The 27,881-nt window shown below is 42.4% G+C and overlaps 1 protein-coding gene across 13 annotated transcripts in view; it reads left to right on the top strand.

Annotated features, from left to right (window-relative positions):
* Positions 1-27,881, top strand: part of ST7 (suppression of tumorigenicity 7) — a 248,072-nt gene that overhangs the window by 6,420 nt on the left and 213,771 nt on the right. Inside the window, exon 1 of one of the 13 annotated variants that reach the window (XM_063285733.1) lies at positions 1,768-27,820. The exons of 10 other annotated variants lie outside the window; for them this stretch is intronic. In XM_063285733.1, the coding sequence (XP_063141803.1) occupies positions 27,799-27,820 (22 nt within the window). In that variant the 5' untranslated portion in view covers positions 1,768-27,798. Of the gene's footprint in view, positions 1-1,767; positions 27,821-27,881 lie in introns of those variants that run through there. 2 more of the 13 variants (XM_039107265.2, XM_063285731.1) reach the window with 2 other exon arrangements.

Raw genomic sequence — 27,881 nt, forward strand, 5'->3', positions numbered from 1 at the left:
TCAGGTCTTGGGTATTCTGGTTATTTTTTCAATGTTCATTCGTTTTGTTTGTTTGTTTTGGGGGAGGGGCTGTCTTTAAGGCATTTATTCATTTCCTCCAATTGTTTGTGTTTTCCTGGATTTCTTTAAAGGGGTTTTCTTTTTCATTTTCTCTTTAAAAACCTCTACCATCTTCATATAGTTGGCTTTTAAGGCCTTTGACTTGTGCTTAGCTCTGTTGGAGTATTCAGGGCCTGCTGTGGTAGAATAGCCAAGCTCTAGTGGAGACATACTGTCCTGGTTGTTACTGATGTGTTCTTAAGCTAGATCTAGGCATCGAGGTTTGGGGTGATTAAAGGTCTAAGTGCTGACTTCCGTATTTTTCTCTGTTGGGTGGGTGGGTTTTTTTTGTTGTTGTTGTTTGTTTTTGGTTTCTGTATTCAGATTTTCAAAGTGCGATGCCTTTTTTACTGTGTGTTGCCTGTTTTACTGACCTTCTCAGTTGAGACTGAATGCCTGAATGCCTCTGGTTTTAGAGGCTGATATACAATGAAGAGTTGGGGGTGGGAGGTAAGGGGGGATGGTTGTAGATGGTAGGTGGTAGGTGGGGGGTGGAGGGTGGTGGGTGGTAGGTGGTAGGTGGAGGGTGGTAGGTGGTAGGTGGGGGTGGTGGGTGGTGGGTGGTAGGTGGTGGGTGGTGGGTGGTGGGTGGTAGGTGGTAGGTCGTGGGTGGTGGGTGGTGGGTGGTAGGTGGAGGGTGGTAGGTGGTAGGTGGTGGGTGGTGGGTGGTGGGTGGTGGATGGTAGGTGGTGGGTTGTGGGTGGTGGGTGGTAGGTGGTAGGTGGTAGGTAGAGGGTGGTGGGTGGTGGGTGGTGGGTGGTAGGTGGTAGGTGGAGGGTGGTGGGTGGCGGGTGGTAGGTGGTAGGTGGTGGGTGGTAGGTGGTAGGTGGTAGGTGGAGGGTGGTAGGTGGTAGGTGGAGGGTGGTAGGTGGTAGGTGGAGGGTGGTAGGTGGTAGGTGGTAGGTGGAGGGTGGTAGGTGGAGGGTGATAGGTGGTAGGTGGTAGGTGGTAGGTAGAGGGTGGTGGGTGGTGGGTGGTGGGTGGTGGGTGGTAGGTGGTAGGTGGTGGGTGGTAGGTGGAGGGTGGCGGGTGGTAGGTGGTGGGTGGTGGGTGGTAGGTGGTAGGTGGTAGGTGGTGGGTGGTGGGTGGTGGGTGGTGGGTGGTAGGTGGTGGGTGGTGGGTGGTAAGTGGTAGGTGGTGGGTGGTAGGTGGTGGGTGGTGGGTGGTGGGTGGTAGGTGGTAGGCGGTGGGTGGTAGGTGGTAGGTTGTGGGTGGTAGGTTGTGGGTGGTAGGTGGTAGGTGGTGGGTGGAGGGTGGTGGGTGGTAGGTGGTAGGTGGCAGGTAGTAGATGGTAGGTGGTAGGTGGAGGGTGGTGGGTGGAGGGTGGTGGGTGGTAGGTGGTAGGTGGTGGGTAGTAGGTGGTAGGTGGTAGGTGGTAGGTAGTAGGTGGAGGGTGGTGGGTGGTAGGTGGTAGGTGGTGGGTAGTAGGTGGTGGGTGGAGGGTGGTGGGTGGTAGGTGGTAGGTGGAGGGTGGTGGGTGGTAGGTGGTAGGTGGTGGGTGGTGGGTGGTAGGTGGTAGGTGGTGGGTGGTGGGTGGTAGGTGGTAGGTGGAAGGTGGAAAGTAGTGGGTGGTAGGTGGTAGGTGGAAGGTGGAGGGTAGTGGGTGGTAGGTGGTAGGTGGTAGGTGGAAGGTGGAGGGTGGTGGGTGGTAGGTGCTAGGTGGTAGGTAGAAGGTGGTAGGTAGTAGGTGGTAGGTGACCTGGGCAGAGGAGAAGGGAGGCCACAGCTGATGATCTGTGGCAGGGAAAGAGAGGAGACTGAGGGATTAGGTATAGGTGAACAGAGAGTGGAGATGATCTGTTGGCAAGCTCTCATGGTCTTCTGACAGACTCCTCAATATCTTGATTGCATGTGGCAACTTTAATTATTTAACCTCATTAGAGTATGGTAAATGTGCTTTATATACTTATGTACTGATTTACATATGCAATTAAATTGCATACATAATTATGTATACACAATTAATTTCTTCATTGCTGCTTTTGCATAGGGCACTATGTCATAAGTAATATGATGAGAAAGATGTACAAGTGTGTCAGTGTTGGACTAAATAAGGAGTTTATTGCATGAGTGCTCTTTCTTAGAATGTGAAGTGATGGCAGAGCAAGTTAATGGGAATTTCCCCTGAGCAGAGCCTCTGAGAGGGAGGAGAATTCTGATTCTGATTTGGGACTTCAGAGGAGTGAACCTTCCTCACAGATACACACAAGCATGTAAGTGCAGGATGGATTTAGAGAACCATGAAATCATGTAGAATTGAAAATAAGAAAAGAAAGTTGCTTTAAATGGCAACTATAATTTTAAAAACAATCCTCTTGCTTCATTTGTAGCTTTCCACATAGAAATAATTATAGACTCCTTCCAAGGCATAGCCCAGGCTCTTAATATGATTCTTACCTTTCACCCTCTGACTCCTCATGGCAGGAAGGTGGGTACAGGTCATAGGATTCCACAGGGTCCTGATGATAAATGCAGACATTGCAGAGAACATGTCACAGAGGCAACAAAAATCTGGTAATAGAAAATGAATTTGAAAAATGACAGGGGGGGAAATAAATGTACATTAGCTTCAGTGCTCAACCCTGAAGTTAATGGAGAAACTTTAAATGATTTCCTGAGTTACTGAAAATAGGCTGAATGTTTGGCAAGATTATAAAATATATCCAAAGATATATTATTTGTTGGTTTTCCAGTGAATTAATTTTCCAGAAAAATCAGAACAGTAGAGGAAATATGTAGGTATTATTTTGAAAAACAATAGATTTGTCCAAAAAAACAAAAGAAGAAAGAAAGAAAAGTACTTTTGTGCTATTCATGGCAGTTTCTCATCTACACTATGCTGTGTGGTTTTGCACCGTGTTTAAACACCTTGAATGGTATACCTCTGAAACAGTATCATTTTTGCCATCTTTTGTGTTAATGAGCTTAAGTAATTCTCCAACTTAATTTTGAAAAAAATGCAAATTTAAAAGAGCTTTGTTTCATTCTGTTTGGAAATATGAATGTCATGCACACGCCTAGACTAAGCTTACAGCTGCTTATGTTATAAACTATTTTGTGTTATGCCAGTGGCTATAGATATAAAATCATGGATCATGTTAATTAGTACCCAGTTTTGGTTTTCTCCAAGTTGGAGATGGTTGTTCTAAAATTAATTGATATCCCAGACTCTTTTCTGGAGGGCCTCCTTACGGTTGTTTAAGATTATTCTTCTGACTGTAAACCCCACCCATCCTACAAGGACAAGATTGTATGCTACCTTCTGATCCTTTCAACTGAATGATGTTTCCCTCCAATCTCACGGTGTATCATCGAGAGGCGTGTTGGCATTTTTACCTCATTTGAAGTGTTGTGTGTCTACTCTGTCAGTGTTTGTGCACGCGTGTCTTTCTGTACACATCACTCCCTCAGGACTTCAGTTACTTGTGTTCTTATTGCTTTCCTGCACTTTGTAGATTCTTTACCGTTCACTGGCTCAATCAATATCCAAGCTAGGTATGTATAGGAAGGTAAGATTAGAACATAGGAATGGATCGATTCCTGGATATGGGTCCCTCTTTAACTTTTTAGCATTTGATTGAGGTCAGAGGCTGCTATAAAAACTTAATTTTTTCATAGGTGTTACAAATCTATTCATTGATGTATAAAAGCACACTTTTCTAATTCAGGTCAGATTTGAGATTAGCAGGTAGCTCATACAGCTTCATGTCCTTCAGTTTTGGGAATATCTGCCCCACACAGGAATGCAGCAATAGGATGCTTCGATGGCCTTTTCCCAAGTGTCTAGTTCTGCACATGTCAAATAATAACTATGTTCTCCAACGGTCCTTGTCGCTCTCGGATTGGTGTTTATATCAGTGTCTTGAGATGAACTTCACCGAGCTCAGGGTGGAGCAGCAAGCACATATATGAACTGAGATTTGTTTTTCTTTTTCTCTTCACTTTGCTTCTTAATTCTTAGTGAATACAGCCCCATGTTTCATATGGTTTTCTTTAATGGCTTCTCATTGCACTGGAAAAGCCGGATGCTCTGGAGCCTTCTTCCCTTCAGTCTGAACTTGTGTCTTCTTCTCCAAATGCTTTCAAGAGAAAATCCCTGACACAGCTAGGATACTTTCATAGCCTTAACTAGTCCAACTTGTGGCTTTTGCTTCTGTTATTCCTTCTATCAGAATGTTTTTGACTGGATATTTTTCTTAAAAATAAAGATTTTAAATGCTTATTGCCTTAGGCTTCTGTTGCTGTGCAAAAGCACCATTACCAAAACAGTTGGAGAGGAAACAGTTTGTGTCATCTTAGTACTTCCAGGTAACAGGCCATAACTGAGGGGAAGTCAGGGCAGGAATTCCAGGCAGGAGCCTGGAGGCCAGAACTGATACAGCAGAGGAGGAGAAATGTTGTTTACTGGCTTGCTCAACTGTCGTATACCCATCCAGGCTCCTCTGCCCAGGAATGGCACTACCCAATGTGATCTGGTCCCACTCCCTTCAGTTCGTAATCAAGAAAATATTTCAAACACCAATCGGTTGGGGACATTTTGAGTTTCCTCTTTCCAACTCATGTCAAGGTGACAGAACACTAGTCAACACACATATTGCATGTGTAAGAATGTTTGCCTGCGTGTATTTACATCTGAGTACTACTCGAATGCCTGGTATCTATGGAGGACAGAAGAGGGCATTGGATCCTTTGGAACTGGAGTTTCAGTCCATGGTGAGCTACAGTGGAGTTGAGCCTAGTCCTGGGGAGGAACAGCCAGTGCCCTTGGCTGCTGAGCGGTCTCCCAGACTGTCCACTTGAGTTTGGATGACAGTCTCCTTACAATCCACAATTCTGCCTCCGTTGCCTTCCTTCACAGTTCTTTCCCTATTTACCCTGTCTGAAATGTGAACGTAAAAGTCCTGTCACTGTTACCTCAACAGTTTCGAGTTTCCTGAACAGTGCTCACTACACTTGGATATGATTCTGATTTATTAAATAGTTGCATTGTCCTGCATACGACTGTAAGCCTATGGAGGCAGGGGCCTTTGTCTTGTCTTGCTTACTGGTTTCCAAAAATTTAATTTATTTGGCTTCATTATTTAGTGGTAGAACTTAAGGATTCCTATTCTAGTCTTTTTTGTAACTATATTGTAAAAACTTAAGCAGTAATAATGGATAACTTGGGAGCTGACTGTGTAACAAAGCCTGGTATGTTAATCACAGAGAAGTAAAGTACCTTATACCACAGGGATGTAGTTTAGGGGTCTGCCACCATGGCTAAGATTCTTGTTTGTATGAAAGAGAGAGAGAGTAGAGGGAGGTCTGTTTAGGAAATTTTTAGAATGATTTTGTTGGCAAGTGAAGTTTAACCATCACATGGAAATACAATGTGAGGTGATTAGAAATAATTCACTGAACATTATATATTTTCCTGTTTCCATTTCTGATTTTAGGTACCCTTTCTAAAGTCCTAGGAGCCTGAGGGAAAGTAGTTTCGGCATTATAGAGATTTGCTTCCTAGACAGTTTTACTTGTGTTCCTTTCTACACTAAATACTGTGCACTGGGAAGAGTAGACAGCAGCTGTGATGGAATTAGAGTGTTGTACTTAGAACAAGGAGATTTCGGTCGAATCTCAGCTTCTGAAGTGTTAGGGTAACTGGACAAACTAATTCATAAGATTCCTTTGTACAGGAGGAGGAGTGGCTTCTCTTTATAGGTTTGCTTTGCAGTCTAAGTGAGATAGCAGATAGCACTGAGCACAGCAGAGCATGGAGTATTAGCCACAATACTTTGCATACCTTTGTACTGGTCCATTTCCTTCCCTGTGACCTGTGTACAATTAATAATTAATCTCCTGGTTAGTTTATTCGGTCATTGGGATACATGGGTGCCTGTAGACTTGAAGCTGGGTTTTTCCTGTTGGTTTTCATTTGCACACAAACCTTTCATTCAGTTATTTTCCTCTGAATTTCTGCACCTTTGTTTTCTGTGCCATCTAGTATGCTGCCTTGATCACTGATGCCTTCAGATGCACTGTGCTTTCTGCAAACAGGAACTTGACATTGACAGATGTAGCCAAATGATTGTGTTGAGAGCAATCTGCTGACTGGAGCTAAGGAGAGACAAGGCATTAGCCTTCATCAAGTTCTTATATGAGTCAGGCACTGCCTGCCTTTATTACTGGATTGGATTGTAGAAATGCGTTCATATCCCTTAATGTAGCTGGCTTTCTCTCTGTAGGTGTAAAAACTGTTCAAAATAAAACAACTGCTGTCCTCGCAGTGCAAGCAAACACATTTAAAAGTGCATTTTAATGGCAAGGCAGCTTAGTTTATGGGTGAGGATGAGAACTTGGTGGAGATTGCTTTCTTTTTTTTTAATTTGAAAAGATACTCTTACTCTACAATATCTATAACATTGACAAGTACATACATCCTAAGGCTAAAATCACCTCCTTCTGATTTTTTTTTTTAAAGAAAGATGGTAAAAGCCAGACTTTCTCAGGGTTTTGAACTGTTTATCTGGCAGTTGGGATTCAGAAGCTTCTCATTCAGCAAGGCCTTCCCATAAAGTGTTATCTGATGGGCCAGAACTCTGTCGTTTTCATTTGGTAGGCTATCCCGTCTTTAGCACTAAAAGCGGTCGTTATGGTTACTGAGGAGATGGAGTTGTCCACCTGATCTACCTGGTGAGTCAGGACCTCTGAGTAGAGTTCTGAAGTGATACCCTTGTTTGCCTTCGTTATCTTTTACAGCTTTCCAGCTCTGGTCTGTGGTGTTCTTCTTGAAAGTGAACTCTTCTTCTCTGCAAATGTGGGCCATGGTGGGCCGAGGTCTTCCTGTGCCAGTTCTATTTTTAGAGTCAGATAATTGACAGTGCTCAGAAAAGCTGGATGATACAGTTTCTTTTGCACTGGGAGTAAGCAGGAAATCCAGGGTACTGGGCGAGTGTAGTTCTCTGAGCTCTACCCATAGGACAAGGTAAATCCAGCATCAGAGTCCCTGAAACTGAGGCCTTATCCAAAGGTGGCTCAGAGTGATGACCTACAGACATTGTCTTCTCGTTCTGAGGATCTCTTTCCTTGAGTCAGATACAGATTTTGTTGCAGTTTCATTTTAAAATTTTAATCCATGGCACTTTCTTTCAGGGTCTTTCTCTACTTTGAAAACGATTTGGTGGCATAGGATAAACACCATTTTGCAACCTGCCAATTGCTCCTTTTTCTTTCTTTCCTTCCGAGACATGAACATGGTCTTATAACGTTTAACACCTCTGGACGTATTCATGTCTTTAAGACATGGGTATGTGTGCCACCTCTTGTATTAGTACACGCCATAAGTTCAAGTTCAGAATCCAAGCATTTCTTTTAAATTCTGTTTAGTCCTTAAAGACATCGATGTGCTGCATATACCCACAGGGATGGTAGATATTTAAAGTATTCTAATTCAGAACTGTCAACAGAGCAAATAAATGTAAAACACCTATCTCCCAGCACTGGCTTCCAAAGGCACTGCATGCAAGCCTTTTCCTCTGTAAGCTCTGTAATTCTGTGATTCTGCAAGATCACATTTTTACATTTGGCGCTCTAGCATCTTTCAGGTTCCATATCCAGAGCCCCACAGTAGCAGTAGCAATGTTGGACACGGCTTTTGACTTGAATCCCAGTCAAGGTCTATTATTCCATAACATCTGCATCCTAACTTGCAGTGCACACAGATCTGTTCCTTTTAAATGTACATCACCCCTCTGTCGTCTCAAAAATGCACCATGGGCAGAGCTATTTCTTTCATCCAAATCAACAGACTCAAGACGAGGCTCATGACAGAACTATGACACCTTGGCTACCCTTGTCACATACAACCATTTCTTTGGGAGCTTCTGAATGCTCTTTGTGACTGTTGTTCAGGCACATTCCCTACTTCCAGTAGTTCCCGTCTGAGCATCCTGGAGAACCCAGAATTTAGAACCATCTGCAGGTGTGATGAAGTTAATCTGTCTCAATATATTTATCTTTTTGATAGTTCCAGGATAAAACCTTGGCCGTCTTCAAATTCACATATAGACTTTTTGGCTTTATGTCCACTCTACTTATGTAGAGTCCTTTATTGGTCACTTCAGTGGTGCTGACTATGTCACGCATGAAGACAGAAGCAATGGCATTCAGTGCTTCCTCTTGCTGTAGATTTTCATCATATTTTTGGAAGACAAAACATCCTTAGTTTACTTGGAAAAGCTGGATTGTAACTTTGCTTAATTGTGACTTCATCTTGGCTTTTTCACTGTTCACTGATGAAACATAGACAGGGAGGTGACTTCGACCATTCATCTTCCGAGATTGATGGGACTCCGGACCTTTTGTGCTCGTTTAACCTTAATACCCTAGGTTTCCCTTGTCTCCTAGTTCACAAGGGTATTGTTAATACTCAGTACTCTGTGTCACAGTTGAGACTTAGAGCATTCTCCTGGAGGTCATTAGTCAAAAGTTCACATATGGGCAAAGAAAGCACTCCTGTGTGCAGAGAACACATGTTTTCCAGAGGAGAAGCCACAGGAGCAACTCAGTAGGAATCGCTAAGTGGGAGGAAGGAGCCTGGAGGATATGGTGTGCACATAACTGAAGAGATGGATCAGAACAGCTCAGCTCAGTGACTGTCTAGGTCAGGGGTTGGAATGGAAGTTATAATGTGCAGCTGGACAAAGACCACAAGTTATAGTGTGTGTCCCCATCTAAGATAGTCTGAAATAGGCTTCTCCTTGGGCATTTTAATAATATTTGTGAGGCTGTGATTGGTACTTGCCTTTCAGCATGGTGATAGAATTGGTTCTTTGACTACAGTGAGATTTTTGCATGAGATGCCAAAATGAGTGAGAAAGTGCCTTCCTTGGTTTTTGATATTTTTGAAATAGAGTCTTGAATATTGCCCAGGCTGACCTTGAACTCTTGTTCCTCTTGTCTCTGTCTCATGAGTGCTTGGGTTATAAATAAACATACACTACTTTTTCAGTCCGAAAATGTGCTTTTTAGACTATAAAATACTATTTAGATCCAATATATTATAATAGGTATCTTTTCTAGAAGCTTGTATCCTAGACTTGGCTTGCACACTAAAATAATAGATTAAGATATGAGAACATTTACCTTGCATATTTTTGTCAAGCTTGGAGAAGTTAGGGTAATGGGTTATTGATTATTTGGACTTGTACTACTAAATGTCTGGCTTCACTGAACATAAGATACTGTCCTCCAATAGTCTCGTTGTCATTGTAAAGGCATCTATAAAGGATTTTGAGATTTCCAAGAGAAAAAAGAATTAAACTTTTTTTTGAGGCTACTGTGGAACAGGGCAGTTGCTCATACATTATTCTAATTCATCATTTAAATATAGCTTCACTGTCCTCTTAATGATTCCTTCACTTCCCTGTGGGCTAAGATAAGCAACTGACAGACCCAGAATGCTTTTTTAGCACTTTGTCAGCTATGACTATTACAGCTTACAGCAGTTACTATATATCTTAGCAAAATAAGGCAACACACATCTGAGAGACCATTTATACTCCTCCTCTAAATTTTAGGAAACTGAATGTACACTCTTTATAGATATGCTCTGTGAATAATGCTAACTCTGGCTCCCAAGTCGATATCCAAATCTAATAAAAGATCTTAAGTTGTTAGTCTTTCAGAAGTGTTAAGCAAACTTGTGGAGATTGAAAAAAAAAACTTCAAAGGAACTTGTAGGTCAGTGAGTATCTTAGGGTTTCTATTGCTGTGATAAAACATCACGGCTAAATGTAAATGTTGCTTTCATTTCCTCAGATGATGGAATCAGATGAAAGTTGTACCCAAGCTGTACAAATACACAGCTGGGGCTGAGCCCAGAGCATTTCTTTCTCTGTTCTATCCATCGGTAGGTCTAGGCCTAGAAGCTTCTAGTCTCCATACAGTCTAATCTTCCAAGCTGACTGATTCAATCTTGCTTCTCTCAGCTTCTGACTGAATTGCTCTCCCTGGCTTCATACTAACTTTGGCAATATTTCTAATCATTTGGTTCCTTCTCATTCTCTGGTTCATTCTGTCTTCATCTGTGTCTAGCTTGTTCTTTCTGCAACCTGTCCCTATAAAACTGTCCTGGTAAAACTGCTACACACACACACTACACACCACACTGCCTTCTTTTTTTTTTTTTTACTCCCTTGTTGCTTTTAAGTAACCTATTTTTCCCATGCTTTTCTCCTGAGAGTTGGACATGATGTATCTTTGATTCATTCTGTCAAATCTTTTTCTGATTCGTCGCTTTGTCTGTTTCTCAATTAAGCATCACTTTCAAACATGGCTGCTCCCTTCTACAAACTATATTTATCTTCCTTGTTAGGGATTAAAGGTGTGTTCTAATGGCATGTCTGTACTTCAGCAAGATCACATTGTAATCCAGGGCATGTCTGCATTCTGACAAGATCACATATTTTGTTATGATCCCTTGCCAGAGCAGCCATGTTGCAGGATTAAAATTCCTTTATAGCTAAAAGCAACTTGTGTGTGTGTGTGTGTGTGTGTGTGTGTGTGTGTGTGTGTGTGTGTATGCACGCATGTGCATGCGTGCCTAGTGGTGGTGGTGGTGGTGGTTGGTTATTTTGAGCCAGGGTAGGAACTCAAGGCAGGAACCTGGAAGCAGGAGCTGATGCAGAGACCCTGGCGGAATGCTGCTTCAGGTCTTGGCTCAGTCTGCTTTCTAGTAGCACCCGGGACCACCCCCCTGAGGTGGCACTGCCCACAGTGAGCTTGGCCCCCACATGTTAACCACCAGTCAAGAACATGCACCAAAGGCTTGTCCACAGGCCAGTCTGTTGGGAGCATGGGTCAAGTTGACATAAAACTAGCCAGCCCAGTAAGCAAGACTTACATGTTTTATTTTTTTAAAGTTGAACAATTTAAGATGGCAAAAACAGAATAAAATGCCTGGAGTCACAGTTTCTTAATAAAAAAGTAACTTTTATACATAAGCAATTTGGATTTGGATTTATATATTCTCCTGCACTAGAGAATTTTTCCCCCAAGGGGTTGCTTTGTTTTGAAGTTGGTTGAGTTGTTGTTCTGAAGTAGTATTTTAATTAGCAATGGACAGCTGTAAAGCCTGCACCATAACAGTACCAACCCAGCAAGAGGTCTCCAGTGGAGTCATAGTCATACTTATATCTCAGAGGTAACAAATGGTTGTCTAATTGAACTAAAGACCCACTCAGAAGGTGGGAATTCATGTTTGGTGTTGTACACCTACCTCTGGCTGGAGAGGTCATGAACCGTAAGGACAGCCTAATATTTCCTAAATCAATATATCCTAAATACTCTAATGCTTACATGTAAGTGTAGCTCACCAAAGAAGGTTTTCCTTTCTTTTTCTTTTTGTCTCAGCAGATGAAAACCATCACAGAAATGCATAACCAGTCAAAATGCAAATAAAAACAGACTATGGGGTTCCCATCTCCAGTTGATACTTATCTGCATCATAATCCCTATATAGAAGGCTCAGGGAACATTATGTAAGAACAGACAGAGAGGTTGTAAGAACAAGAGGACCATAATACCTGCTGCAAGACAGTGTCTTCTAAACATTACAGTAAAGCTACACCCATGAAATATCAACAATACAATTGCCTAAATAAGACAATTATATAATGACAACATCAGTTCCCATACTAACATTGATGGGGAAAATTCTACAAGGCCTTACCCCTAGATGAAGAGCAACAGGCAGTCAATGGCTGCTGAGGGAAAGAGAATTAGTTTTCTCGAGGGACAGTCCTTGTAGGTTATAAAGTTCCAAATGGTCAGCCATAAACACATGTACTTACAAGCAACACTAAATGAACCCAGTAGGGTGTGTGTGTGTGTGTGTGTGTGTGTGTGTGTGTGTGTGTATCAATTACAATTAAAGAAAAGATAATAAGTAATTTTAGAAAGAAGATTACTGTCTTTGTCACAGTTCTTTTACTGTCAAGACACACCATGACCAAGCATTTAATTAGGGTTTGCTTACAGTTTCAGAGGTTTAGTCTGTTATCACATGATTGCACCTATGGCTGTAGGGAAATAACAGAGAGACATATCTTTATCTGTTGGCAGAGAGAGAGAGAGAGAGAGAGAGAGAGAGAGACAGAGAGAGAGACAGAGAGAGAGACAGAGAGAGAGACAGAGAGAGAGACAGAGAGAGAGACAGAGAGAGAGACAGAGAGAGAGACAGAGAGAGACTGAGCCAGAGAGAGATGGCTTGGCCTTCTGAAACCTCAAAGCCAACCCTCACAGTTCTTCCAACAAGATCACACCTCCTTAACCTTTTCAAATAGTGCCATTCCCTGATGACTAAGCATTCAAATGTATGAGCCATTAGGGACCATTCTTTTTTTCTTTTTTTTCTTTTTAGATATATTTCTTTACTTACATTTCAAATGTTATTCCCTTTCCTGTTTTTTTGTCCATAAGCCCCCCATCCCCTATACGGGTATTCCCCCATCTATCCCCCTTATTGCACCCCCCCACATTCTCCTGCACTGGGGGTCCAACCTTGGCAGGACCAAGAGCTTCCCCTTCCACTGGTGCCCAACAAGACTGTTCTCTGCTACACATGCAGTTGGAGCCCTGGGTCAGTCCATGTATAGTCTTTGGGTAGTGGTTTAGTCCCTGGAAGCTCTGGTTGGTTGGCATTGTTGTTCTTATGGATTGCAAGCTCCTTCAGCTCTTTCAATACTTCCTCTAATTCCCCCCAAGGGAGTCCTGTTCTCAGTTCGGTGGTTTGCTGCTAGCATTGACCTCTGTATTGGACATGCTCTGGATGTGTCTCTCAGGAGAGATCTATATCCAGTCCCTTTCAGCGTGCATTTTTTAGCTTCATCAATCTTATCTAGTTTTGGTGGCTGTATATATATGGGCCACATGTGGGGCAGACTTTGAATGGCCATTCCTTTAGTTGCTGCTCTAAACTTTGCTTCCATATCCCCTCCTACAGATATTTATTTTCCCCTTTTAAGAAGGAGTGGGAACATCCACATTTTGATCATCCTTCTTCTTGAGCTTCCTGTGGTCTGTGGATTGCATCTTGGGTAATTTGAGCTTTTGGGCTAGTATCCACTTAGCAGTGAGTGCATACCATGTGTGTTTTTCTGTGATTGAGTTACCTCACTCAGGATGATATTTTCTAGTTCATTCCATTTGCCTATGAATTTCATGAAGTCATTGTTTTTGATAGCTGAGTAGTACTCCATTGTGTAGATGTACCACATTTTTTGAATCCATTCATCTGTTAAAGGGCATCTGGGTTCTTTCCAGCTTCTGGCTATTATAAATAAGGCTGCTATGAACATAGTGGAGCACGTGTCTTTGTTGTATATTGGAGCATCTTTTGGGTATATGCCCAGGAGAGGTATAGCTGGGTCCTCAGTTAGTGGAATGTCCAATTTTCTGAGGAACCCCCAGACTGATTTCCAGAGTGTTTGTACCAGTCTGCAATCCCACCAACAATGGAGGAGTGTTCCTCTTTCTCCACATCCTTGCCAGCATCTGCTGTCACCTGAGGTTTTGATCCTAGCCATTCTGACTGGTGTGAGGTAGAATCTCAGGGTTGTTTTGATTTGCATTTCCCTGATGACTAAGGATGTTGAACATTTCTTTAAGTGCTTTTTGGCCATTCGATATTCCTCTGCTGAGAATGTTTTGTTTAGCTCTGTACCCCATTTTTAATAGTGTTATTTGTCTCCCTGCAGTCTAACTTCTTGAGTTTTTTGTATATTTTGGATATTAGCCCTCCATCAGATGTAGGATTGGTAAAGATCTTTTCCCAATCTGTTGGTTGCTATTTTGTCCTAATGACAGTGTCCTTTGCCACACCAAAACAGAAGCTTTGCAGTTTTATGAGGTCCCACTTGTCGATTCTTGATGTTAGAGCATAAGCCGTTGGTGTTTTGTTCAGGAAATTTTCCCCAGTGTCCATGTGTTGGAGACTCTTCCCTACTTTTTCTTCTATTAGTTTGAGTATATCTGGTTTGATGTGGAGGTCCTTGATCCACTTGGACTTAAGCTTTGAACAGGGTGATAAGATAGGGACCATTCTTATTCAAACCAACTTAAATACCAGAGAAAAGAGATAAGAGAAAACCTTCAGTTTTGGTGGAGTTTGACCAAACTCTATCAAAACTTGACCCTGCCTAGCTCTAGGAGTATTTCGTAAATGTGGCAATGGGAAGTCTCGGGTGGCTCACAGAAGAGTAGATGAGGGAAAAGGCACAATCTGTTGACTCATATCTGTGCCCATTAATACAATTATTTAAAGTTTGATGGATTTTACTCATATAGGAAAGAATAGCACACTATGTAGGATTCAATAATAGCAGGGTGGCTCACACCTTTTAAGAAGTATAACATTTCCCAATCTGACAATTATTCATATTCCCTTTCATCTCTTAGAATTAAGCTGTATTTTAGAGCACTTTAAGAGTTACAGAAGAATTATGAGGATAGCATAGATTTCCTGCATGTTCCCACCCAGTGTGTACTGTTAGTAACATTGTATATGTCTCATAAGACAGCAAAATCATGGGTATTTGTTTCAGTGAATATATGGTAGTATTATTGGCTGAAGTTCGTATTTTGTTTAGATTTTTTGTTGTTCTTGTTTCTGTGTGATGCTCTTTTGTTGCTCCTGGGTACCATGTGCCATTTATCATAGTGGCGCGTCTCCTGAGACTGTCCTTGATTTTGAATGTCTTGACAGTTTTGAGGAGGATGGTTCAAGGTAGTGTTTGCTCTCCCCTCTGAGTTTTGTTTGTTAAATCATCTTGGCTTGTGGAGTTCGGGGAGAATAGCACAATGGTAATTGCCATTCACCCCAGCTGTCCTTCCTATTCCCCCTGGTTAAAGCTATATTCCCTTCACTTCTCCCATGATGCTCTCTGTGGAGAGGACTTACTCTGTGCAGGCAACCGTTAAAGAATAAAGACTGTTGTTTCCCATCACAGGAATGAGGGAAGAATACCCAAGCAAGAACAGGTAAAGGCTGCTTTTCATTCAGAGCTTGCTAACATGGGAGTTAGCGACTGTGACCTGTGCTTGGCAGAGATTCCAAGGCAGGCACAAGAACAGGAGCGTTGCATAGTGGGGAAAGCAGGGGAAGAATTGCTTTTGCTGGGATTGGAGGCTTTCATGTTGACCAAGTAGAAGTGGACATACACAGTGGTACAAATATGGTTTTATCTGGTCAGCCCTAAGTTAAACCTGGGAGTGGAAATCAGAGGAGGTACGAGGTGCTGACCATCCTGACCATCAGGCTACTTGGTTCAAAAGTTCTGTGCCTGGTGAATGAAGAAATTCTGACAACTAGACATAGAGAGGTGGCATAAGCAAAACTGCTTATTCTCTTTCTGGGGGCCGTAGTCCCAGATCAAGTCCTGGTGGACCTGGTGTCTGGTAAGGCCTGCTCCCTGCTTTGTAGATAACCATCTCCTGGCGCCCATACACGGTGGAAAGCAGAAGCAGAGGAAGTGAGCTTTCTGTGTGCAGTGTTGCTAACAGGCTCACCTGGGTGTGGAGCATGCAGGAACTCTACCGTCTTCCGTGCGTCACTTGTCTCGGCCTGCATGTGCAGCTTTGAGTTCATGGTGATGCGGTGTAGGGATGCCAGTGTCGACTTAGTTCCTTACGTCCTTTACCAAAATCACTGCACAGTGCTTTAAACTCCTTTCCCGTTATTTTAAGCAGGGCCAGGATTGAGCTGAGGCATGTGAGGTTGCCGAGCTGCAGTAAGCTCTTCTGTGAATGCTGCCTTCTCAAGACCCAAGCACTTCCAAAGCCCTGTCCCAGTCCAAGTGCTATCATATCTGTCGCTGCTTCTCATGTTACAAACGCCCACACAAAAGAGCTGAAGGCGTTACCTGCCCTGAACCTTACTAACAGTTGTTTAGCGTTTGGGACATTCACAACTCTAGTAGCCACATACAGTGTCTGAGTCAGCAGCTCATACACTTGTCTCGGCCTGCATGTGCAGCTTTGAGTTCACGGTGATGGATGCTGTGTAGGGTGCCAGTGTTGGCTTAGTTCCTCATGTCCTTTACCCAATTCACAGCGTGCTGCATGTCCATCTCCATTACTTTAAGCAGGGCCAGGACTAGGTTGAGGCATGTGAGATTGCTTAGCAACAGAGTCTACGAAGTTCTCACCTCTGAAAGTACAAGCTCAGTGCTCGAAGGACTCGACTCTGTTTAATTCCGGAGTCTACACACCTGGTACCACAGTTTTGTCTTCCTTGATTACAAATTATGTTTTATTTCTTCACGTTGGAGTTAGGATATTGTGTGGACTTTTTAAAGTTTATGTGTGTGAATAGTGGGTGTTTTCTTATTAAAATTTTTTATAGGCTGGAGGGTCTTTAAAATGATTGTTTATGAAGAGAGACGTTAAGACTGGGGAAAGCTGGAAGATTCACCATTTACAGTCCCTCACCACACAAGCATCATATCAGAGTGTGATCCCCAGAACCTACATGGTTGAAGGAGAAAAGTAACACCCAAGAGTTGTCCATCATCTCCACACATGTGCTGTGGCACTTATGTATCTTCTACCTCAGCTTCTGCCATAGTAAATAAAAACAAAATAAAATTTAAACTTAGTGTAGTAAGTCAGTAGGTATGTCTCGCTCCTTGTTCGCTCCTTGTTAATCTGTGGTCAGGAACTCACTTGACCTTAGCTGGACTCTTGACTGGGTTCTGGGTTTCAGTCTACAGGTCCAGTTGAGGTTGGCTCCTCCTCTCCTCTCAGATAAATTACTGAACAGGACATGTTCTTCTCATGGGAAGTGTTAGAAGAAAAAATGAAAATAGGAAGTTGGCCATACCAAAACACACACACACACACAAACAAACAAACAAACAAAATTTATATAGCCCACATTGGCTCAGATACTCCAGTCACTGGGGTCTTTCTTGTTTGATAATTTGAGGTTACAAAGTAATTTCCAAAGCTCACTGGAGTGGCTTTGGTGAATTTCTATACACACAGCCCAACAACTTCTTTATACTTCCTTCTCACTGCTAAGTCAAGACAAACAGGCCAGTCCTAAAGAGGTGAGTTTAATTTGCAACACAGAAGACTGACACCTTAGCTTCAAACTGTCTGGGCTGCTGTGTGGCTCAGGGATCACCACTTTAATAGGGGGGTTGGTAGTCCGTGGGGTTTTAGATGTGTCAGTCCTTGGTGATTTGGTGCATTCTTCTATATCAGTGCATTTTAGCCACTTAAATAGAGGAAGGTTATTTGTTTCTTTGGTTGGTTTTGTGCCAGGAGCTTGGCTAAATATTCTGTGACTCCTTCTGGCGGCCTTATAACCATTGGCAAAACAGGTATAGATCTTTGGCAGACATCTTTGGCAGAGAAAGCAAGGAAGGACAGGAGGCCTGGGACTGGTTTCCTATCCGATAAAGGAGAGGCCATTTTCTTTCTTTCCTCAGAACTAACTTCTTTGTTTACTCACACACTCACATTAGACTTTTGTTTACTCTTGATGAAACAATTTTTTTCTTGACTTTGGAGAGTTTCCTTTGTGAGAGGTTGCTTCCTGATCCACACATGTGAACTCGCCTCACCTCAGTCCTCCTTTTGCTTTCAGGCACCAGTCTCCACAGGGGCTGGTGAAGACCCCATTTCTGATCCTAGACTGCAGTCCCAGAGAAGACAGCAAGAGGGAACCAGAGGGGCTGGAGATGCAGCTCAATGTTAGACCATTTTCCTATCATGTAGTCAGACCCTCAGTTTCATTTCTACAATCCCAGAACTGGGGGTGGAGGTGGAGAAGGAGCAAGGAAAATGAAGAAACAAAGGAAAACACAGACATACCAGGAAAGGTTCTAAGCAGCAGAATTTCATGAAGCAGTAATGTGGGAAACTAAGAGCTTACATAGGTGCTATGAAAATATTCATGCTTGGCGAAGAGAACCTTCCGTCAGTGAAGGTCCATCCAGAGACTGTAGTAAATTACTTGTTCAGCAGTGTGCTCAGGATAGTGAGAAAGAATTCATTATCAATAGCCACGGATCAGTTTGTGGTTTGAGACCTCTAGTTCAGGCTGTCTGCCTCCCGACAGAGTCAGCTCTTCTTGAGGAAACCCAAATAGAAGCATAGTGATCTCTATCCATTCCTCCCTTCACCTGCCTTCAGTTTGAAAATCCTGTCAAATTTACAGTGCGTCATGAGTCGCTCTTTAGTTCTTTCTTCTGCTTTTATTTCAACCCTTATAATCTTATTACACTAATCTCCTAGCCGGTCTTCCTGCCTCTAATCTCTCCTAATCTCTCCTGCAACTAGGATATTGTTTTCAAATCCTTTAATATCGTTCTGTTGCCTAGCAAACAAAATGCAGACTCTAAACCTGGGGTCTTAGACCTAATCTTCGGTGTCAGTGGACCAGGGCAGCTTGTTATTGCTTGACTTCCCTCCTCCCCACCTGAGGAATGTCTTATTCATATGTGACCATTCATCATGCTCGGAGTGATCACCTTACGAATTCTTCACCTTAGTTACTGTGAAGGCTGCTCCGTTCATCTTCAGTTCCTAGGGCTCTCCGAATCGCAATGCTTTCAAACACTGTGAGTCCTAAATGTCCCAGAACTAGCATGCCCCACTGTTTTCTAGCCACCCCCTGTCCTGTGTTTCCTGAGAGCCCTGCCTTTCCCTCCAGATTTATTTCTGATTGATGGTACATAGTCAGGCTGTCAGCCCTTAGCCTCTTCTCCCCAGTACATGATCTTGTGGAAAAGCTGAACTCTTTTATTTGGCACTGGTCCCAAAGAAAACAAATAGTTTATATGGACACCCCCCTCACAAGCTTGACATATTTTTTTGTTAGAATTTTTATTTTAAGATCATTTCAAATTAAAAAAAATTTGAAATTTCATTTTAACCCCCCACCCCCACTCCATGAGGGAAAATACACACAGGATGTAGTTCAGTTTTATTGTGAAATATGTCAGTGTGTATTTTCTATATATAAAGATGTTTTGTTGCATAATCACAGGTAAGTATCCAAACGAGCATTAACTAATCAGACATTGGAACAGTACCACCACGTAAGTCTCTAATCTTGTTCAAGTCTCACCAGTGCCTCCAGGACTTGATTTAGAGTAGAGTATCCATTTACAATCTTGCACTGAAATGTCTTGTGTCTCTGAACCCGTCAATCTGAAAGTCCCTCTATTGCTTGGATTTTTATGGCTGGTACTTTTGAGGGCTTCAGGAGGTCATATTGTAGAGTCCCTCTAGTTTGTCCATTGTCCTTTGTCATTGAGTTGACTTGTTCATGTTTCCTTGGCTAGATTATGGCAGGAGAGGCTGTGCATTTCTCACTGTAGCACTAGATAGCACTTAGTTTTCACTTGTTCTGCGCTCATGATTCCCATTTCTGTCACACAGCTAGGACTGAGTTTGCAAGTGGATTCTTTGCTGCACAGTTATTTCCTTCAGTAGTTAATGAGTACTTTTTTTTTTTTTTTGGTTCTTTTTTTCGGAGCTGGGGACCGAACCCAGGGCCTTGCGCTTCCTAGGTAAGCGCTCTACCACTGAGCTAAATCCCCAGCCCCTTAATGAGTACTTTTGGAAGGCCACTTCGAAACCCTGAAACTCTGCACCGACCTTAATATGTTCATTTAGTTCTTCATACCAGATAGACTCTTGGTTTCTTTCCCTTTCTGTTTAGTAGAGAGTAATTTGTTATTGTTTATTATCAGCAAGTTTCCCTATGTCCGTCTGGCTTGGCAATCACTGTGTAGCCCAGGTCAGACTGTGACAGTCCTCCTGCCTCAGTTTCCCAGATGCTGGGGTTATAGGATATGTCATCTTCCTGGCATCTTTTATCATTTTGATACTCAGTGGTCCCTGAGCTCTATGGGTAGTGTAATATTTTTATTCATTTTTTTTTGTCTTTTTTGTTTTGTTTGGTTTTTGAGACAGGATTTTATGTAGCCTAGGTTGGATTGGAGTTTTCTGTGTCACCTTGGATGATCTTGAATACATGATCTTTCAGTTTTTTTTCTTTTTTCTTTTTTTTCGAGCTGGGGACCGAACCCAGGGTCTTGTGCTTGCTAGGCAAGCGCTCTACCACTAAGCTAAATCCCCAACCCCGATCTTTCAGTTTTAATGTCCCTAAGTGCTGGGATTACAGGCTGGTACCACTAACATACCCAGCCAGTGGGACATGATTTGAACACAGTTATTTTCTGAGATATTCGGTCTCCTTGTCACCAGCAATTTCTGATGGGTCCCTATTTATATTTGTTTTGGAGAAAAATATTTAGAAGAGATGATCTGGGCACAAGAAATTGCCATTTGGAAGTTGTCATTTCTAGTTCTTAATAGTGAAGATTCCTATAAATGAAAACACATACAGACAGACAGACAGACACACACACACACACACACACACACAGAGACAGAGACAGAGACAGACAGAGAAACAGAGACAGAGATAGAGACAGAAACAAAGAAACAAAAGAGACAAAGACAGGAAGAAAGAGACTAACAGACACACACATACAGAGTGTTACATGGAGAGATTGTTTTCTTATCAGTCTAGTCCTTGTTTATCGGTTCTCTGTGTTCCTTTACAAGTGAAGAAATGAGGATTGTCCTTAGTATATTTACTTACTGCTTATCTGTGTGTAACCCGTGTCTGTCTTTTCTCTTATTCTAGCTTTGACATACTTGATCTCTTTGTAGCTTCACTGAGAATCAGTACTCATGGGGTGGGAGGTTGGGTGCTAGCACACAGTGTTCTCTCTTTCTTTCTTCTCTGGCACACGGGTGTCCTCCTCAACACATGGACTCCACTTGCGGTCTCTTGCTCTAGCCCGCTTAGGCTCTAGTCCTTCAGCAGGGCTGCATCCGTGCATAGATGCTGTCTTAGGGTCTCTATTGCTGTGAAGAGACACAGTGACCACAGCAGCTCTTATGACAGAAACCATTTAATTGGTGCTGGCCTATATTTCACGGGTTTAGTCCATTTAGTGGCATGCAGCATGGCAGCCTACAGGCACACACGGTGCTGGAGAGGTAGCTGAGAGTTCTACATCTAGGTCAGCAGGCAGCAGAAAGAGAAAGTGACACTGAGCCTGGCTTGAGTTTCTGAAATCTTAAAGCCCATCCCCACTGACACACTTCTTCCAACCAGGCCATACCTCCTAGTAGTGCCAGTCCCTGAGCCTATGAGGCCTTTTCCATTCAACCCACCACGCAAGCTGATGCTCTCTTTAACTTTCTCTGCACTTCCTTGCTGTCTGTACCCATCAGTCTCTGTTCTGATGTTTACAAAGATGCCTGTCCCTAGTGATCCCCCTACAGGGCACAAAACTAACATTTCTAGGAAGGGGAAGAGGAAGGCCTACTTTCCCTTCTCGTTCTTCTTTCTCTTTAACTTGTAAGTCTTGACAATATGTTTTCTGATTAATATAGATTTGGGGTTGCATTTATTCATTATTGTTCGTTTACAAAAATTAGTGGTTCTGAGTTTCAGACCTGGGTCATTGGGCAACATAGACAGGCCCTACTACTGAACAAGTCCCATTTCTGGAATTTAGAAAGTGTTGTCCTCTTTCATTTAGCTGTGTCATTGTATGTGTTCCACCTCTCAGTTCTTAGTGTGGGATTGGTCTAACTCTATAAATAAGAGAGAATTCGAAGAATGGAACCATACTGGAAAGATTCTGTATCCTGAAAGCAAGTCCCAACCTACACCCATCTATCTCAGGAAGGGAGAGAGGCAAAGATACTTTTGGATATAAATGTTCGAATAATAACCCACAAAGGCCTCTCTTGTGAAGTGGACAACCTTTTTTGTTTTTTTTTTTAATCTCTGGGAAACATTTCCTCATTGCTGGAAGCAGGTTAGAAATTAATCAGACTCTTCCCACGTGGCAGAAGGATCTACTGGTCTGTCAACTTTTCCACTAAGAAACAAAAGTTACTTGAGGAACGGGAGTTGCAGGCTCCATGAGAGGAAGTCTTGTCTGTGAGGACACTTGTGGTCCCAGCCACACGGTGTCCAGCTCCAAGAGGCTTGAGTTATACTGTTTGCTAACCTTGGTTTTTACTTAGACATGATCAAAAACTCCGAGATCTCACCTCACCAGGTTCCAGACTAAGGTAGGCCTGTCTTTAGCTAGCATGTGGTTCTTTCAGTCTGAGAGATTTGCTGATATTTAGCCAAGTATAGTATAGGCATATTATACATAGCCTAATGTGTATTTTTTAGACACCCCACTTACTGCTTTACCTGATTTACCCACATTTGAGGACACAGTAATAGATAATTAACATATGAATGATGGCTCTATCATTTAATGCCTATGCTATTTAAATTATTAAATACTTGAGGGTCAGTTTCTTAGATAGTGGCTGATTTGATAATTGACTTACTGGTTACTGCAAGGATTAAGTAGATCATAACATATGTAATTGGGACCCCTGTCCATGACCTAGAGCAGACATTGTTTACACTCTTCCACTTCAAGGAGTTCCTAGGATGCCAAGTCAGCCAGCACTGCTCTGTCCTGTCATTGCAGACACTTTGCCGTTGTCTGACACCTGGCCTTCCCTTGGAAACAGCAGCTACTGATTAAATTTGTTAACAAAATTGGGTCCTGAACAAGAGCTGTCTGTGATTTGGGTTTGGATCCTAAATCCTTTGCATCTACCACACCCAGAGCCAGTAACTCCTCTTGCCACTAGATGGTGCTTGTCCGTGAATCTGTGAGTCTCTCCTAAGGGAGCCTGTATTGTTTGGGGGGAAAACCTTTTGTAGGTCTTTGAGAATTATGTAATGGTGTTGTTACTCATGCTTACCCCGGTGATGAGGTGTTTTTATGGCTGAAGTGCTGTAGGGTAGGGGCAAACAGCTGAGAATTTAAAACTTCCGCTTGACCATTCTGCTAATCATTGCTTCTCTGGTCTACCTTCCCAGCCCCTAAGTGTAAGGGTGAGATGTTTAAAACAAACAAAAGAATGAGAGGAGGAAATGAAATAACAGGGTTATGACATTCATATTTTAGAGATGCCTTCACAATTGGAATGAGGCTAATTCCCGGGTTAGTTAGAACTATCAGAGTTACAAACCGAGCGTACAGTCTGAAGGCTTCTTCTCCCATATAATTTCCCCTTGATTTTTCAGTATGGTCAGGAAAATACAGCAAATACTTCACCCTGAGACCTATTGATAGTGGATAATCAGCATAGTGTACACTCAAGGAGCACACATCACTCTGGGTTAGTGATTCCTTTAAAAAAATGTGAAGTGATTTCTGCATTATCTCTTGATAACTTTCCGGGGACAGTTACCAGGCCTGACTCACTTGAAGATGTACAGGTAAGACCTGGCCCCTTGCTTGCGTAAAGGTAGGAATACTTAACTATATTTGGCTGAGGTTAGTTGATCTGACAGATATAGTATATGAAAAATAAGGGAAAAATTACCAAAGGTTGTGGCTTAGATGCTTTTAGATGGTCTGAAATGGGAAGCCTGTGAGATATTTCCTTCTCACCATATTTTCATGGACAGAGACATAACCAGTCAGGGACTTAATAGTTTGGTAAGTAGATAATTTACATTTTTTTGGAATTTACCAAGTAGAACTCAGAATAGATATGGCACATGTGAATAGAGTCTGTTATGTTTAAAAAAGTGAAAAAGTAGAGCCTAATGGAAAGCTGAAGAATGTGCTAGACATGATGGAACCGAGAACGTCTCCAGGCATCAACACAGCGAAAAGCTGGGGACAGTTTCCTCAGAATCTGGGAATAGTTCTCAGAATGAATGCTTTCCAGTTACTTCGGTTTTTACTGTTGCCACTGTCCTTATTTCTTAAATGGCTGTCCCACTACTGGTCTTAGAGAAAGTGAACTCCTATGCCCCAAACCCTGCTGGCATCAGATAGGATAGGGGAGAGAAGTGGTAGGGACAGGTTCTGGGTGGATGCTCAGATCTTCACACTGAAGGATCAGCAAGGAGTTGGGAGTATGAGTTAGAGGTAGAGAGAGAGTAGATTTTTGGACACAATCAGCTCACTGGTATGTTTAAGGTCCCCAGAGTAGATTAATTACTCCTGAGGTAGTTTTACACAGAAAGTGTTAAATTGCATTCTAAGCTTTCTTTTCTTTTTCTTGCTCTTGATATTTTTTTATTTTATTAATTTTTTATTAGATATATTTCTTTACTTACATTTCAAATGTTATTCCCCTTCCCGGTTCCTGTCCATAAGCCCCCCTCCCTCCCCTCCCCCTCCCCCATACAGGTATTCCCCCCATACATCCCCCTTACTACCCCCCTCATATTCCTCTACACTGGGGGTCCAACCTTGGCAGAACCAAGGGCTTCCCCTTCCACTGGTGCCCCAACAAGGCTATTCTCTGCTACATATGCAGTTGGAGCCCTGGGTCATGTATAGTCTTTCGGTAGTGATTTAGTCCCTGAAAGCTCTGGTTGGTTGGCGTTGTTGTTCTTATGGGGTTGCAAGCTCCTTCAGCTCTTTCAATACTTCCTCTAGTTCCCCCCAATAAGTGGATATTAGCCAAAAAGCTCGAATTACCCAAGATGTAATCCACAGACCACAGGAAGCTCAAGAAGAAGGATGACCAAAATGGGGATGCTCCCACTCCTTCTTAAAAGGGGAAAAATATCCATAGGAGGGGATATGGAAGCAAAGTTTAGAGCAGTGACTCAAGGAATGGACATTCAGAGCCTGCCCCACATGTGGCCCAGATATATATATATATCTCCACCAAAACTAGATAAGATTGATGAAGCTAAAAAGTGCGTGCTGAAAGGGACTGGATATAGATCTCTCCTGAGAGACACTTCCAGAGCACATTGAATACAGAGGTCAATGCTAGCAGCAAATCACTGAACAGAGAACATTCTAAGCTTTCTAATGCAAAGTATTTGGGAAGATGTGGAAGAACCAGTCAAGAAAACAAAAGGAAAGGAAGGAAGAAAGGAAGGAAGAAAGGAAGGAAGGAAGGAAGGAGAGAGGAAGGAAGGAAAGAAGGGAAGAAAGAAAGAAGAAAAAGAAAGAAAAAGAAAGAAGGAGAAATAAATAAATGAATGAATAAATAAATAAATAAATAAATAAAGAAAGAAAGAAAGAAAGAAAGAAAGAAAGAAGGAAGGAAGCAGTAAAGTCTTCTGGTAAGAATTATGCTCATTTTGAGCGTTCAAATGGTCTGCCTGTCCACATTGCCAATCTCCAGCTTCCCATCCTCCATACACCAGTATCATCTCTTTCAGGTCCCTGCTTCCTCAACAGAACACTACCCAACAGGCAGGATTCTGGTGCGATCCGAGGCGGGTGTGATAGTGCACACCATTAGTCCCGTCACTCAGGAGGCAGGGCAGATCTATGTGAGTTTGAGGCCAGCCTGGCCTACAGACTGAGTTCCATGACAGCCAGAACTATACAGTTGGACCTGTGTCAAACAAACAAGCAAAACCAACACACAGTCTGATCCTCTGCCTTCTCTTCTTATAGACAAGTAGAAAACACATTATTTGATGAACTGAGCTGGACAGAAGGCTCAGTGTATAAGAGTGCTTGTTGCACAAAGTGCATGTGCCCACATGAACAGCTCAGCTTGACTGTGTGATGTCCACCCCGGTTAGTTGATGAGTGGTAGAGAGGATTCTTCCTGGATGCTAGCTTAGCTGAAAACCGAGCTCCAAGGTCAGTGAGAGACCTGTTTCAAGGCCCACCCCAGTGTTTCTCTGGGTATGTGCAGTCCTGAGGGGTCCTCAGTTACTCTCCACCTTATTCAGCGGAGCAATGTTTTCTCCATTGGATCTAGAACTTGCCATCATGGGCTAATCTCGCTAGCCAGCTTGCTTCTCATCTCCACTTTCCCAGCTCTGAAGTTAGAAGGTGACCTACCTGGCACTTACGTGGGTGTTGGGGACCTGATCTCTGGTGCTGCTTGTTACCAGCACTTTATCCATTGACCGTCTCCCCAGCCCCAGTGTGTTTTTATATACAAAACATAACAGGCTTCCCAACTAGAGAAACCACTGCCACTCTTTGGGAAAGTTACCCTGAAATGACTAGATTTATCTGAGAGGGTGTAATTTACTTTCAAACCTCGGACTCATTGTTTTTAGATGAAAAGAAACCCTCGGTGATGTTTTTGTGTACTAGACTATGAAAATGAATTCTGCAAGACGTTAGAGGAAATATGTCGACTTGAAACGTTCTCTCAGATACCACAATAAAAAAGGGGAAGTAGATGTATGGTTATGGATGAAAATTTAGTAATATTTATGTTGAGAAATCAATTCTTGGAATAAAAGTAATATGTCTTCATTTAAGTAAACATAATGTTTCCCCATTTCAATAAGTGACTGGAGATTTCATTACAGACTTGTCATTTTCTGTTTGTTCATTTAGATTCACTTTTCAACTTAAAATTTATCATAGGTATTTATTGTACAGGGTGTCATGTAAGAACATTTTCATGCACACGTATATTATATAGTTAAGAGATGCTCTGCTCTACTAGTTCATACTTTCTTTAGTTTCCCTCCCCCAGGAGTCCCCTTTGTTGTTTCCCTGGACAGTGTTTTGTGTATATGTGTGTGTGTGTGTGTGTGTGTGTGTATCAGTAGAAATACAGATTAACACTAGATTGACATTCCATTTACCTTGGTTAGATTGGAAATCAATAAGAACATAGACGATAAAAATATTAGTGAGGATGTGGACAGAAGGAAACCTTCAGGTGGGAATGTAAACTTGTCTAGCCAGTACAGAATATCAATATAAAAGTTAGTCACAAAATTAAAAACAGATTCTCCTTGTGACTCAGTTATTCCACTCCTGTGTATGTATGAAAAGGACTCCAAGTCAATGGATCACAGAGATTTTCTACCTTTTCATTTATTTAATAAAAGTTTTGTTATTTTAACTTCACGTGTGTGTGTGTGTGTGTGTGTGTGTGTGTGTGTGTGTGTGTGTGCAAACTGAAGAATGTTGGTTTATAGGAGTTACAGCAGAGTCCTTGCCCTCAGTCTGGAGCTGGTGTCCTCTTGGGGAAAGCAAGTGCTGCTTCTGTGCTGCTGAGCCATCTGCCTAGCCATGAGAGTTCCTGAGTCATAGTTATGGGCTGGATTGTTGGTGTTTTGAGAAGGGAAGAGGTCTCTGTTACTTATAATGGACTTACACTTATACCCCCTTCCTCAGCTCCTGAGACTGCATTACAGTCGTGTACCACCATGTCTGGCTCTGCATTTTAAATCTCTCTCTCTAGATGCCTATTGGCTAAGACGGGTTTCAAAAATAACTTTAATGCCCTCACGATGGGAGAGACAAGAAGCCAAAGAGCAGTGACTTTGGAACTTTTTTCTGGCTGTTTACTTTCCCCTTAAGTGGCCATCCAGTATCCTGTATTATCTTCATTTGCATTTGCAGCTAGCTATGTAGCTTTGCAAAATGACTGATGTGGTAACAGAAACTTCTAAGTTTTGGGGCACTAGGAAGACTAGTGAATGCATCAGAAGCTTGGGAACTTCCCACCAGAGGCCATACGGAGACGCATATAGGGTCTTTGTGCTGTCATAATGACTGGACAGCATCACAGGACATTGATGCCTAGGGACTAGGACTGTGCACTGTTTAGTCTTATCTCGCTCATTTACAGCATCCTCTTGGAGGAATGCTGGTGACTGTTTTTGAAGGTAAGAATTTTATTAAAATTTAGTGAAAGAATCTTATTAAAGTTTTGAAAAACTCCTATAT

This window comes from Rattus norvegicus, chromosome 4, assembly GCF_036323735.1.
Source record: "Rattus norvegicus strain BN/NHsdMcwi chromosome 4, GRCr8, whole genome shotgun sequence".
NCBI lineage: Eukaryota > Metazoa > Chordata > Mammalia > Rodentia > Muridae > Rattus > Rattus norvegicus.